Here is a 15,859-nt window from a genome sequence, read left to right as displayed (position 1 = left end):
GTAGCTTGTAGTTGTTCTATTTCATTGGGAGCACTGAAAAATTCCAAGCTACAGTAAGCAAGGGATAACATTAGTGTCGGAGTTTGACAAAGGTCAACAGGCTTGTGCATTTTACACAGTTGTCTACTTTCGATAGTTTTGTTTCTGGAGCTCTAAGTGGCTTCTCAGAAACTGCTAGGCTAAGCAAACGAAAGGAAAACATACACTGGGATACCCTGAGACTGAAAGCTTAATCTAGAGCGAACCTGTTAAGCCTTCAGAGACCGGAGCCGAGGCTGTGTACGATTGGTGGGCAGAGTAAAGACTGATTAGCCCAGATGCAGGGCGGAGGGACACTGCCTTCCACCAGCGCATACATAAGCCTCCTTAATAACACAGGATGGCCAAGAGGAAGAAGTGTTCTCCATCCTCAGTCCCACTAAAGTAAATAAGTGAACCTTGGTTCATATGAGCTGCAGAGGTGTGTGCACCTCTGCACATACAGTGCGCTGATGAATCTATAGATATTAAGGGTTTCACTCTCTCCCCCAGGAGATGGGCTAGGCGTCGCCTGCCAGCGTCTTTAGCAACCTCCCTCCCTGACCTGTCCGGGCGGAGAGGACGGAGGCGGGGGAGGCGGCGGAGCGGGTGTGACCACCGCACATCCGGGCGCGCCTGCAGGCAGCAGCGCGCTGCATAATTGATGGAGAGCCGGACGGTGTTCTGGGTCGGCTGCGGGCGCGGTGCGAGTGTCTCGGCGTAGGAGGGCAGGGCGGCCGGCCCCTCCCACTCCGCTTTTTCTCGAGTATCCATACCCGGGCCTGGCAGCGGGCGCCGGGCTGCGGGCGAGTGTGCGCGGCGACCCCGGGCACCGAAGGCGGTGGGTGTACGAGGACCGCGGCTGACCTGTTGGCGTCATGCGCGCCCTCCAGGGTCTGCGGGGGCCTCGGGCGCCGTCCCTGCCGCTGCTCCTCCTGTGCTTCCTCGCCGCGGGGCGCCGGAGCTTGGAGGACGGCCTCTCCACAGGTGTGATGGTTGCAGGGCCAAGGAGCGGGCGGAGAGCGCGCCGGGATCGGGAGGCAGGAGTCCCGGGATGCTGGCGGCCGCGGGTGGGGGCGCCGGCCGCCTCCGCCTATTGGCTACGCGTGGGTTATGGAAACCTGCCGGGAGACGGGGCCGCCCCGCGAGACGGGGACGTGGGTAGTAGGGCAGGGTTTGTGTGTTTCTAGGAGAGGGCGTGAGGTTGCGGGTGGGAGCAAGGCAGCGACTCGGCCTGTCTAAAGTGGCAGGATTTCTGAAAGACACGTTTTCCCAGGCCACCTCCCTTCACTTGAAGCGATGCGTGTGTGCTCAGTCGGGATAGTGAGGCTTAAATATCACCTCCTCCTTCCTAGCAGGCGGGTTGGCTTTGGGGATGGTTTTTAGAGCTGAGTTTAAATAACAACACAACACAACCAACCAACCAACTGACCAAACAAAGCCCCAGGACCGGAGGATAATGTGAGTGTATCTTCTTTTACACCTTGGTCTTTTAAAACAAAGACTGTAGGTTTTTCGTTTGTTTATTTATTTATTTACTTTTTTGGTTGTGTAAGACACTTTGAAAGAGGGATTTTTGGTACAAAGCAACACCAGATTTGCCATTTTAGCGTCACCTGTTTATAATTTTTATGATGAAAGTATTCCATCTCATGTACTTTCTAATGCAAGTTTCTGTGTTATAAATTTCAGAGTATTTATTTTGTGCTAATTAGGATAGTAGATCACCTCTAGCTTGGCAAATATTGCCCATCAGTAACTCAAGTCAGGATCTTCCTCTACACAAGGTTTTGAACGTTTCATAGGCATTTATTTTTATGAGCTTATTGTATGTAGACTTGCGTATTTAAAAATGGAAAGATAATCAAATAATAAGATTATTCATTTTTGATAAATGTACTTTAACAGGTCTAGCTGTTAACTACTTAGACAAAATATCTTGGGTTGCCTCAGTTTCCAAATTCCCTTGCCCCACTTTCTCATTCATACCACTTATAACGAATGGTCAAGGACATTTTTTTTCCACCCTGGGGCTATCTCCCATTCACCTGTCATTCACCTGTCATTCACCTGAGAGTATTGCACTTCTGAGGACCAATGCATCTTAGATGTGTCCTAGAACTTGGTTTCTCAACTTGACTGTATGTTCTATTTACTAGTGAGCATTAAAAATACTGATATGGTGGATCCTGCCTTAAAAATTCTGATTCAGTTGTCCTGGGATTCAGTCTAGATGTGAGGAGGTTTAAAAGCGCCCATGTGAGTTTTATCATATGATCCTAAGCAGGTTGAAAACCACTGCTTTAAAATGATAAGACCTAGAGAGTGCACAGTTAGCTAGGTATTCCATTGGTATCAGGGAGTCAGGTTTAAATTGACACTTAGAGTAGACTTCTAAAGAGAAAAAAAGTAGGAAACAAATGAAGGTGAAATAAATTAACAAATGAGTCTTAAATAGAATGATGTACGCCACATATGTTTTGTCAAATGTCTGTGTATATATGTAGTGTAAATCCTGAACTTTTAACTGCCGCTTAAGCTAAAATTATGGAAGAATGTGACATATCAAAAACATGAGGTTAGCGTTTCATTTCAAGGGAGAATTAAAAATTGTGAGGCAGCCTCATCTCACTTTATAGATTCTGTGTCGAACTTGATAAGATGCAGCTTCCTCTTTGCTAAAGACCACTGTGAAGTTTACTGCCTTTTTTTTTTTTTTTTAACCTAGGTGCTTTTGAACTACTTGAAAAGAGATGTTCTGTAAATCTAAGATTGGGGGCCATATTTAAATAATAAAAATGGTTATTGTATTTTTTTATCATAAACGTATCATATTTACTATGTAACAACTGCATGCCAGGCATTGCACTATGTAATTTATAGCTCTGTGGGTTAGTTTTTATTATCTCTGACTTTCAGATGAGGAAATTGGAATTTAAGGAGCTAAATAGTTGCCCAAGTACATATAATTAGTTAAGCAGTAGAGCAGGAAGTTTAGCATTGTTCAGTTCAACCCCAAATACTGTTCTCTTACACACAATACTCACTTGTCTCTCTGAAGTGGGTGTGTATGTGTATGAAAGTTTGGAATCACTGACAGACAGCAGAGGGTGTAGATGTCAATACTTTATTTGGACTGAAGGGCACGATGACTCAGGCTGAGTCCTAGAATAAAGTTTGGCACAAGGACTCACCTAAACTCTTTTAGGCTGTTTCTTAATTAAATAAGAAATGTAAAGTAGCTTTATCGAAGGAGAAATATTACATAAGTGGGAATATTTAAATGCCACTGTTACTCTTTGGGGGGAACAAATTGAAGGAATGAGCCATGCTTATCTACTGAAAAATGTTTGCAGGGGAGTTATTTGAAATGATCATTTTTAACCTCTAGATGATGTTGCTTCCATGCTTCCTTGATCAACGCTCTCTTTTCAAGAGATATGCAGAGCAACTGCCCAGTAATAAATATTCACTGCAATAAATATTATTCACGCACCTACATATGTCTGACATTGCTAGTCTGTATCTAAGAAGAAAACCTTAGCTGTTTTTACTTTTCATAGCATTTAAACTTTAAAGGAACAGATTGGCTATAAACCTGTCTTTAATAGGGTTGTATCTGATGGATCAAAATTTTGAGCCTAAATTGTTACATTTACAATTACATTATATACACATTGTTCAACTGGCTCTTCCTCTTCCTGGTCTTTTGTCCCCACCTTCTTTCCTCCCTTCTGGGAAGTGAGTCTAATAGCCATTAGGTGGGAAAAGGCCAGAATCATCCCCCTTGGTGAAGAGAACCTGAGGTTTCAGGTCAGGGCGTGAGAAGCTGAGCCAGTCAGGATGGCCTCCAGGTAGAAGAGCAGCCCTGTGTGAAGTGTTAGACTCTAGGCACAGGAGGTGGCTGTTCGTGCAGAAAGGTGGCACCAGGCCTCAGGCCTTACAAAAACGGCTTCTAAACAGCCATGACATGGGGGTCTGATCCTGATCCTGGGATGGAGGTCAAGTATGCAGGAGCAGATAGGGCAGGCCGCTGGAGCCTGAGTGGGTGAGGAAGACACTTCTTGGAGCTATGAGTGGCAGCGGCAGTGGGAGATTAGATTAATCTAAGTAAAGTTGGCAAGGATATTAGAACCCAGGTTTTCCTCTAGAGAAGGAAATAAACAGGGAAGACTAAAATGAATCTTGCGGTGTTAGATTGCAACTGGCAGCATTGGTGTGAAGTTGTTACTTTAAATATCTATCTGTATCTCTTATGTCTCTCTCTATATCTATATAAATGGTTGCATCCATATGAACGTGTATGTATAAATATATATATAATAGCTGCTTCCCTGGTGATGCAGAGGTTAAAGCGTCTGCCTGCAATGTGGGAGACCTGGGTTCGATCCCTGGGTCGGGAAGATCCCCTGGAGAAGTAAATGGCAACCCACTCCGTATTCTTGCCTGGAGAATCCCATGGATGGAGGAGCTTAGTGGGCCACAGTCCACGGGTCGCAAAGAGTCAGACACGACTGAGCGACTTCACTTCACTTCACTTCAATGCCTATGCATGCATGCATGCTAAGTCGCTTCAGTTGTGTCCAACCCTTTGTGACCCTATGGACTGTAGCCCGCCAGGCTCCTCTGTCGCTGGGATTCTCCAGGCCAAATACTGGAGTGGATTGCCATGCCCTCCTCCATGGGATCTTCCCAACCCAAGGATCGAACTTGCATCTCCTGCATTGGCAGGCAGGTTCTTTACTGCTAACTCCACCTGGGAAGCCCATATAAGGTGTATATATGTCATATATATTTACAGGTGACCACTCTACAACACAGCTTAATCTGTGTATAGTTTATAGTCAGCCTTCTGTATCAGTGTGGTTCCTTTGCATCCAAGGCTTGAATCAACCATGGACTACATAGTAATGTGTTATTTACTACTGAAAAAATATGTGTAGACTTGGATCCTTAAAGTTTGAATCCTCATTGTTCATGGCCAACTGTATATATATTATTCTCATTACATATAGGTGTATATAAATATGTGTTATGCATCTGTGTATATGAATATACACAATGATTTCTTAGCTCTGTCCACTGAAATGGAGCAACAATTTTCCCATAGTGATGAGCATACTTAGTACCCAAATCTTGATTCTAAATACATTTCTTCCTAATAATTACTAGAACGTTATATAGAAATGGCTGATTTTAGGACTGGAGTGGGGAGAGGATGTGATAAGCTTGGACCCTTTTGTGCCAGAAAGCAATGAAGTGTTCAAAGAATGGTAAGTAATGTGAAAAGGATACAGAAGCCAGAGGGAAGGGGCTCACACTTGATAAACAGAGCATCAAAGTAAATAATAATACTGATGGACTAGTATGCCTAGCTACTGAAAAATGTCCATTGATTTATATAGGTATTCATGAGTACACACTTAACTAAATTAATTGAGTCAATTGAAAGTTTGATGAGGCACAAATTATATAATTTCAAAGTGGGTGAGAGAGTGATAATTGTGCAGTCATGTCCGACTCTTTGTGACCCCATGGGCTGTAGCCTGCCAGGCTTCTCTGTCCTTGGAATTCTCTAGTTAAGAATACTGGAGTGGATTGTCATTTCCTTCTTCAGTTTCAAAGTAACTTCCCACAAAGTTTTGGGAAGTAACTTGCCACAAAGTATTAATGAAAAAAGAAAAAGAATAAAGTGGAGAATCCCGGCTGACATCACTTGAGTCAAATGATCAAAGTGTAAATCACTAAGGAAAAAAATAAAAATTGTGTGTCATCTGATAGGATGCAGTGAGAGGAAGGCAATGTCTCCTCTGTGATATTCCTGCCAAAGATGTCTGCTCTGAATCTAATTGTATTACAACGTAACTATCCTGGAACTTACATAAGCATCAAGGTCATAAATGTCAGGAGAGACCAAAGCTGTGAGAGTGAAGAGAATAGAGGGACATGGTGGCTCAAGGCAGCTCATGTCATTCTGAGCTGAAACCTTTGAATAAAAAGTGCATTATAATGACTATTGTTGAAACTCCGATAAAGTGTGGGATGAGATCAGAGGGCATAAAATGCTAATTTTCTGATTTTCACAGCAGTATTGGGGTGTTGCGAGGTGTGTCCTTTATAGGAAATATACTATATTTTTTCCAAGGTCAAGTGGGTCTTTAGGTCAGCAACTTATTCTCCAGTGGGCGAAACATTCTTTATTCTGAACTTAAAACTTTTCTGTTAGTTTAAGATGGCTTGAAAAGAAGCAAAAAAAAAAAAAAAGTTACCTCTGAGAACTCTCGAGTTGACTGATATACCATAAGTATAGTTGAGAAACAGTCATTGGTTTATATAATTAGGTACTGTTTCTCAAAGGAGTATTTGTCCTCAAACAGAGACAGATTTTAAGTGTTGAGACTGTTTGTCCTGGACTGTAATCGTTTCAAGTGACGTTTGTATAGCTGGCTTCACATTAGGTGAACCTTAGAAATAAACAACTTTGGATACACACATTGACGTAGAAGAAAAAAAACCTCTCACTGTATTTTACTAAAAATAAACTCTCTACTCTCAATAAAAAGTCACTATTCAGGCACATCTCAATATATTTCAGTATAGAAATAATAGATATTATGTTTAAAAGTGGTGTTTCTCTTTTACTTGGAAATAATATTTTTCTGTTATCTGTAAAGTTATTGTGGTTTTATCATTACTAATGAATCCCTATTCTCAAGATAGAATATTTTTTATGACAGCCTCATAATTTCTGAGATCCTGAAAAGGAATTTGAATGTCTCATCTGATTGATCTTGAAGGCTAGAGAGCTTCTGTGAGATAGCCAAGAGCCTGGAGCTATCTAATGACTGTGACTGGTTTTTTGGTTTGCATTTTAAAACCCCATGCAGCACTTGGTGCCTCTTTGTAACAAGTTCTCAAAATAGGCCCCAGCCACGAAGGTTGCAAGAAAAGTTCACACTTTAAAATAGTTGCATCTAAACCTGTAAAATAGGAACTCAGAGCCACAGGGCCGTATGAAGATTTTTAAATACTGCGTTGAGAAATCAGGGTTGAAGATGTACCTGTTTTGAAATCAGGGTTTCTCAACCTTGGCCGTATTGACCTTTGGGGCTGGAAAATTCTCCGCTGGGGCGGTGCAGGGGTGGAGGTGGGGGTGTCCTTCTGAATGCTTGGCAGTATCACTGGTCTTTACCTGTGAGTGGGTGTGTTGTGTCCCCATCCCCTCAAGTGTTCAAGCCTTGACCACTGGTACCTATGAAAGTGAACTTGAGAGTAGGGTCTTTGTAGATGTAATCATGGTAAAATGAGGTCATATTAGATTAAGGTGGACCCTTAACCCAGTGACTGGTTTTTATGAAAGAAGGGAAAGGGAGATTTGGATAAAGAGACACGGACACACAGAGGAAGGATCGCCAAATAAAGATGGAGCCAGAGATTGGAGTCATGCAGCTACAAGCCAGGGAATCCCACGAATGCTGCCAGGGGCTCCCCAGGTTGCTCAGTGGTAGAGAACCTGCCTGTCCTTGAAGGAAACGCAGGAGGGTTTAATCCTTGGTTTGGGATGATTCCCTGGAGAAGGAAATGGCAACCTACTCCAGTACTCTTGCCTGGAAATCCCATGGGCAGAGGAGCCTGGTGAGCTACTGTCCACGGGGTGGCAAAAAGTAGGATACAACTTAGTGACTAAACCACCATACCCTATATAAATAAAGGGAGAAATGAGGGAAAAACTGTGAAGGTATATAAATACATACAAGACAATACAAGAAAGAAAACACGGGTGGAAGTTAGGCCCTTCTTTCTGTGGATGGTCACCAGGCCATTACTGCCATCTATGACCATGTGTCCTCAGCTAACATCTCTGCTCATTGGGTTTTACACTGTAAAACCTTTGAGGTTGCAAAGAGTCGGACACGACGTGGTGATTGAACACGCACATACTTTCTCTCTCTCTCTCTCTTTCTCTCTCTCTTTTATCCTCTCACCCACCCCCTGACCCACTCACCCCAGAAGCTAGGAGAGTCAAGGAAGAATCCTTACCGAGCACCTTTAGAAGGAACAAGGCCCTGCACCTTGATTTCAGGCTTCTAGCCTCTAGAACTATGAGAAAATAAACTTCTGTTGTTTTGTGGCACCGTATTTGTGGTAATTTGGTATAGCAACCCTATGAAACTAATATAACATACTAGATACAAGTAGTACCCTACAAACTGTTACAACTCGAATGTTTCCAGACATTGCTAAGTATTCCCTGGGCATGGTGATGGTGGGGGGCAGAATTACCCCTAGTTGAAAACCATCAAATGGTATCTCAGTCTCCAAAGAATAACCTAGTCAGTGAAACATTTAAAAACTCAGTCTCTAGAAAGAACAGAAATGCTAGTTTTATTTGGCATAAGTTCACTGTTTAAATATCTTGATGACCCATGTAAAGGAAGTTTAAAATATGGGTTTCCACACTTCAAAATATATTTTATTGCAAACATCATGTTTAAAGAGAAGTTCAGTTTGCATTTCTGTGTGACCAAGTTTTAAAAGTAGGTTTGTAAGGCTGTGTAAAGGTATACATTGCTTTTGTCATTAGGCTTTTTAATTGTTTTTTTAATTTTTTAAAAGTGAATCTAAAAATTACCTTATCTAATAGTTCCCATACTATGTAAAAAAATATGCATTCCCTATATAGACTATTATCTGTCCATGACTTAGAAAGTCTGACTTATAAATGTTCACATCAGAAATTTATTTTCTTACCAAATGTCTTGACACACTCTCTGGGGTCTGTAGGAATCAAGGTAACCTTATTCCCCCCCCCCCCCGCCTTTTTTTTGTAATGCAGCTGTAGATAGAGGATACAAATATAGAAATACTATATTTCTAGAACCCAGAGGTAGAACTCTAAATGTATTGCTTACAAGCAGTATTGGTAATTAGATGTTTTAATGCTGTAGTTCAGCTTTATCATGACTTAAATGGCTTTTAGAATTTGGCCTGGGATCTCATGGTTATATATAGTATTCCTTCCATGGGGAAATATATTCTGAGTTCCAAACCTTTGTTTCATAAATAGTAGACATTATCTATTCCTAGGTTATTTTGTTTCTGTAACTGGGTTGCTCATTTATAATGCTATACGTGTGCTAAGTTGCTTTAGTCTTGTCTGACTCTTTGCTGCCCTGTGGACTATAGCCTGCCAGTCTCCTCTGTCCATGGGATTCTCCAGGCAAGAATACTAGAGTGGGATGCCATGCCCTCCTCTAGGGGATCTTCCTAACCCAGGGATCGAACCCATGTCTGTTATATCCACCTGCATTGGCAGGCAGGTTCTTCACCACTGGCACCACCTGGGAAGCCCATAATGCTATATATCAGAATGCTAAAACTAAGGCTTCTTAAAATGATAATTTTACAGTTGATAGCAATCAATACAGGTTTCCCTGGTGACTCAGATAGTAAAGAATCCACCTGCAATGCGGGAGACCTGGGTTCCATCCCTGGATTGGGAAGATCCCTTGGAGAGGGCATGGCAATCCACTCCAGTATTCTTGCCAGGAGAATCCCCGTGGACAGAAGAGCCTGGTGGGCTACAGTCCATGGAGTCACGGAGAGTCAGACAAGACTGAACGACTAAGCAGAGCACAGCACGGCAATCAATACATTATATGGATAAGAGAGAAAGACAAGGAATGGTGTTTATCCTACTAATAGCTTTTTCTTACACTTTTTTTCTAAATGGAATTCAGATTCTTTTGAGATTATAAAATTTAAGAGTATGGCAAAACCAATACAGAATTGTAAAGTAAAATAAAAAATAAATAAATTTTTTAAAAAGAGATTTTTCAGGAGGGGTTAGAGAAAATGCTTATTCTTAAACAGAGATATAGTTGAACTTATTTTCTGACTTAAGTAAAAGCAAATCTTAAAACCCAATGCAATTTTCTAGTGTTACTTATCACAAGCTGGAATCAGGATTGACTGGAGAAATATCAGTAACTTCAGATATGCAGATGATACCACTCTTATGACAGAACGTGAAGAAGAACTAAAGAGCCTCTTGATGAAAGTGAAAGAGGAGAGTGAAAATGTTGGCTTAAAGCTCAACATTAAGAAAACTAAGATTATGGCATCTTGTCTCATCACTTCATGGCAAATAGATGGGGAAACAGTGGAAACAGTGAAAGACTTTTATTTTCTTGGTTTCCAAAATCACTGCAGATGGTGACTGCAGCCATGAAATTAAAAAATGCTTACTCCTTGAAAGAAAAGCTATGACCAACCTAGACAGCATATTAAAAAGCAGAGACATTACTTTGTAAACAAAGGTCCGTCTAGTCAAGGCTATGGTTTTTCCAGTGGTCATGTATGGATGTGAGAGTTGGACTATAAAGAAAGATGAGTGCTGAAAAATTTTTTGAACTGTGGTGTTGGAGAAGACTCTTGAGAGTCCCTTGGACTGCAAGGAGATCCAACCAGTCCATCCTAAAGGAGATTAGTCCTGGATGTTCATTGGAAGGACTGGTGTTAAAGCTGAAACTCCAATACTCTGGCCACCTGGTGCAAAGAGCTGACTCATTGGAAAAGACCCTGCTGCTGGGAAAGATTGAAGGTGGGAGGAGAAGGGGACGACAGAGGATGAGATGGCTGGATGGCATCACCAACTCAATGGACATGAGTTTGGGTAAACTCCAGGAGTTGGTGATGACAGGGAGGCCTGGCTTGCTGCAGTCCATGGGGTCGCAAAGAGTCGGACACAACTGTGCGACTGAACTGAACTGATCCTCTTTTGTTTTTTCCAAATTTACTTCAATTGAGTAGGGCCCCATTTAAATATGTGAAAATGTTTCGTTAATATTAGGTAGAAAGCATGGCATGTTTATTTCATTTTAAAATGTTAATAATGTAAATTATGAACCCTTCCAGCAATGCCTATTTTAAAAGGTAACATGTTGAAGATATCTAAGTAGAGACCATTTTGCGATTTTCCATGAAACAATAACAACAGGTGAAAATTACATGTTACTCAATTTTTTGACGCAACAGCCTCATGTTCCATTTGCCAAGTGCCGTGTGCATGCTCAGTCACTCAGTCATGTGTGACTCTGTTACCCCGGGGAATGTAGCCCTCAAGTCTCCTCTGTCCATGGGATTCTCCAGACAAGAATACTGGCATGGATTGCCATTCCCTTCTCCAGGGGATCTTCCCCACCCAGGGATCGGACCCTTGTTTTTTGCTTCTTCTGCATTGGCCAGTGGATCCTTTACCATTGTGCTGCCTGGTAAACCCAGTTCCTTGAGAAGAGAAAGAAAATGTTTTAATCTCTGGCACAACTACTAGAAGCTAGCTACTCTCTTATGTTGGCATTTTGGCCACTACCTGTAAAAGAATACTGAGTGGAACGCCTCCAGCAATGACTAAGAAATCAGTGAGCATGGCAACTTGGGGAATGTGTGTTCTGATCTCTGAGTGATGTTCTGCCATTACTCAGTATTATGCAGCTTTTCCGATCTTCCTTTCTTTCCTGTATGAAATGAAGCCCCAAGGAACACGGTGGTGGCAGTATTTGGATCAGGATACAAATTTCTGCCTCTCTGTTTTGTGTACTCTTTTGCAACTCAGCCTAACCCTTTCAGGGAAGTATTCAAACCACATCTGCCTGACTCTCCTGCCAATTTCCTTCAAACACCATCGTTGGCTGAGTCAGCCTCCTGCCGTCCTACTGAAAGCAATAACGTTTACATTCTCACTTGTTTGATTAAAACATATCTTGGCTAAACAAAGAAATTCTCACTTTGCTATTCTGACACCTTGTGCAGACTGCCCTGCTCTTGTATTGAAGACTCTTAAAGTTCTTCCCAAGACAAAATTCACAACAGTTAGACATGCCCTTTTGCACTTGAGACTTCAGTGGAATCTGGAGCCTGATCATGAATACTTTAAAGGCAATATGAAGTTAGGATACAGGTGATGGCTGGTTTATGGATGTCTGGTTGTATTTTTAATATAGGAGCTGGCAATTGGAAGTAGTCACAATAGCTAGAATAACTGGAATTATCCCAGTTTTCCTACTCTTTAAGCTTGCTTTTTCTTTTTTCTCCTATTCCTTCAACTTTCGTAAATTCAGATTTTTGCCCAAGCCAAGCCTAGACCCCTTTTTTCCTTCTTGCTCTAATGTAGGCCCTGGGTGGACCCATCCATCCATGTCCTGATGATGCAAAATGTGAAGATAACCCAGCCTCATCTCCCTGGTGTGTTATCTCCAGTTCTCTTCCACCACCAGAGTCATTCAAAGATGTAGATCATGCTTCATATTCTGTAGATCACAGGCAAGCTTGTATATAGCACACAGGATGTATACAACTATATATATACAACTGTTGACACGAGTTATAGTCAACATTATGAATGGGTGCTACTCTGAAATTTTAATGACCCTCTGTCACAAATGGTGGGCCTCAGTCAATATCATTATGATCCACGTAGCTTTATATTCCATATTGACATCCTGCACGTATGCTCTATATGTTCACTTATTTAAGTGAAATGAGAATGACAGTGTTTCTTCCAGCTTATGTCACTCATATTGTTGTTGATAGTGGATAATAATAATGATAATAAATGTCAGACCATCTCAAAAGGGTTATGAGCTTGTTTCAGGGATAGAGTGTGATGAAGACCTTCATGATGGTATTCCACTCTACGGTAGGCTAGGCCAAGTGGAAAGGCCTCCTGAGCAAAGGAAGTACAAATATCCAAGCTTGTGTCTGCAGGCTTCACAGAAGAGATGATAGAGTGGAGTATCTGTCTTGATCTCCTTGAGATACTCTCTATTTAATGCAACCTCTAAGTGAGCTATGCCCAATAACAACAAAAAAAGGAACTTTCATGTTGATAAACTTTTTGGGAATGTCTGTGTGTTTGAGAGAGAGAGTGACAGAGAATATGAATGAATGAATATTAGGTGTGGATGAAGGAGAAGTTTGTATTCTTGACAGCCTAGTGAGAAACTCAGGGCATATTTTCCTAAATAATCACTGTCAGAGAGCAGTGTGATTTAGGTATGTTATTTGTTAAAGGATATGAGAAACTGCATTCCACCTTCTAAGATTGTATTAGAAGTGATCAAATCTTTGGACCATGGCTTATTGGAGAGTTAGGCTCCTCTGTCTTTGGGGATTCTCCAGGCAAGAATACTGAAGTGGTTTCTATGTCCTCCTCCAGGGGATCTTCCCAACCCAGGGATAGAACCCAGGTCTCCTGCATTGCAGGTGGATTCTTTACCATCTGAGCCACTGGGTAAGCCCAACATAAATATAAAGCGTACATATGCTATACAGTCCATGGAATCCTCTAGGCCACAATACTGAAGTGGGTAGCTGTTCCCTTCTCCAGGGGATCTTCCCGGCCCAGGGATTGAACCCAGGTTTCCCTCATTGCAGGCGGGTTCTTTACCAGCTGAGCCACCAGGGCAGCCCTGGAGAGCAGTGTGATTTAGGTATGTTATTTGTTAAAGGATGATTTTATGAGAAACTGCATCCTACCTTCCAAGATTGTATTAGAAGTGACCAAATCTTTGTAACATGGTATATTGGAGACTTAGGTTCTGCAAAGTACTTTTTTAAAAAAAATTAGGCAATATTGTAAAGGCGATGTGTAAGCTGAAGCAACAAAAGTGATAACTTGCTTTGGTAACATTTTTCATACATGTTAGAAAAAGAAACAACTAGAAATCTAATCTTGCAAATGGAATAACTTTCCAAGCAGAGAATTAAAAAAAATGCGGTATAAAAGAGGCCCAAGTTTAATTTAAAGTAAATGAAAAATTTTCAGAATACAGTCAAGTTTACAGTAATGAGCCTTTCTCCTTCTCTGCCTTGTTTAATAGAGTTGGGGTAGTCTTCTTGGGAGGTAATGTCTGTGTCCTAAAGTCAAAGATAGAATAGCTGGTTTTTTTTTTTTTTAAAGGAATCTTTGAGGAGAATGCCACAGATGGAAACAGAAACCTTGCTTTTTTGATGAAAGGTTTCAAAAGAAGAGATGAGTGATAGAGCAAGACTGAAGTCGGTTTGGTAGAGGGCAGACTGGACTGTGACCATAGCTGGAAAGCAAAGAGCAGCGCAGCCTCTCCTGTGGACCCACTGTGTGTTCCCTGTCCTCTAGCAGCTGGCGCACTCTCTCTTCTTCCTATTTTTAATGTACTTTATTATGGTCTCTCTGTCCCCTTTTGTCCTCTCATCTTCTCTCTGCCTTTCTATGCCTCCCCCCACCCCCACCCCAGTACTCTTTATCTAATTCCTCAGTGTCATCATTTACATTTTATAAAGAAATTACAAATCATAGGATAAGAAAAAGTTTGTTTTTTAAGCTGCTTGATGTAAAGCAGTAGGGATTTTTCAGTAAAAAAATAATATAAAAAGATGGGAAATGTTGGTACATTTAGTAGCTCAGTGTATTTCTGAATGTCTGTGGAACATAGAAGACCTAGTGAATGAGAGTTTCCTGAAAACATTATTTTTCATTAATAGTATACAGTACAGCATTTTAGCTGTCATGTGAAGTAGCTTTTAGGCCCTCATTTAACCGTGATAATAATACATAATCATGTGTTCTTTTTCTTACAGCTGCACCTTTTACAAGTCTACCTGTCCAGGAAGAAATGATGACAAAGTACTCTAATCTTTCTTTGGAGAGTCATAACATATCAGTGACTGGTAAATGCATCAAATTTCTAATAATTTAATAACCAGATAATTTTTTATATTTAATTAAGCCACTGTATTTTCCTTATGGAGTACTAATCTCTACTCACAGTCTGGAGAAAGAAACACACCAGTACCTAATATAGTTATAATATAGTGAGATGGGAGTCGAATGTGATGAGGACAGTGTGCCCCAGTGCAGGGAGGAGGTGGCCAGTCCAGCTGGGAGGGGTAAGGAAGGCTGTCTAGAAGAAGGACAGCTGAGAAGAGGGGAGGGTTCATTTTAATTTGCAGAGGCTCTTCTGCTGTCCTCAGGCCTTGCTGGTACAGCCATTCAAGTCCCTCTGCCTTGAGAGGAGAATTCATGTATCTACTGGAAGACCTTTAGACAAAGAAATTAAAGATGTCATCTATGAGCCAGAGACAGTGGTATGGAAAAACAAGTAACGAATCCTGAAATAAAATGCAGGCCTGCTTTCTCCTCACAGTTTTGGATTCCAGTGTTTTAAAAAGCAATCTCAGAGCCTTTTAAATGTTACCTGTTTTAGTAACCATATTAGAAGTATAATTAGAATTCTAATCCTGTTTATTAAGTCACTGATAAGTTTTATCCAATCCTGTGTCCAGTCTTTAACTGTCCTCTAGTCTTAAGAAAGGTTTCCCTGTTTCTGTTTAATGTGAGTAAAAGGTGTGCCCTCCCTGAAATCTGATACCATTGGAATGTTCGCAGTGAGTTTTCTGACAGAAGAACATCTTTATGACTTTGTGCCACTCCTGTTTCTTTCCAGATGTCCCCACTCTAGTATTTGGAGTGTATTCCTTCTTGTAAAAAGGAATCATCACACTCCTGTGTTGCTGCTTGTTGGTTTACTTTCACAAGTTTTAGTGGTTGGTTTCCTTTGTTAGGACGGAGTGTTTCTTTAAGAGAGAATTATGTAAGGACATAAGTTTGCAAATCTATTCATTAACCTGGTAATGCTGACAGGAGCACATCCCTCATTTATCCTGTATAGCTGGAGCTCAGGTGCAAAAAGGATCAGGTGCCCACAGAAAGAGTAAAAATTGGACTTTTAGTTGATGTCAGGCTGATTATTTACTTACTTAACCTGTTTGGAGGGTTTCACTCCTAGCCACTCTTTTGTTCTGA

At 41.3% G+C, this 15,859-nt stretch overlaps 1 protein-coding gene across 1 annotated transcript in view; it reads left to right on the top strand.

Annotated features, from left to right (window-relative positions):
- The first annotated feature begins 678 nt into the window (after nucleotides 1-678).
- EMB (embigin) overlaps nucleotides 679-15,859 on the top strand; it is a 54,343-nt gene continuing 39,162 nt past the window's right edge. Inside the window, 2 exon segments of the mRNA XM_040262466.1 lie at nucleotides 679-1,005; nucleotides 14,635-14,724. Of these exon segments, the coding sequence (XP_040118400.1) occupies nucleotides 897-1,005; nucleotides 14,635-14,724 (199 nt within the window). The 5' untranslated portion in view covers nucleotides 679-896.

Source organism: Oryx dammah, unplaced genomic scaffold (assembly GCF_014754425.2).
Source record: "Oryx dammah isolate SB20612 unplaced genomic scaffold, SCBI_Odam_1.1 HiC_scaffold_20, whole genome shotgun sequence".
NCBI classification, from domain to species: Eukaryota; Metazoa; Chordata; class Mammalia; order Artiodactyla; family Bovidae; genus Oryx; species Oryx dammah.
The sequence above is the reverse complement of the archived record's forward strand: the minus strand, read 5'-3'. Positions and strand labels throughout refer to the sequence as shown.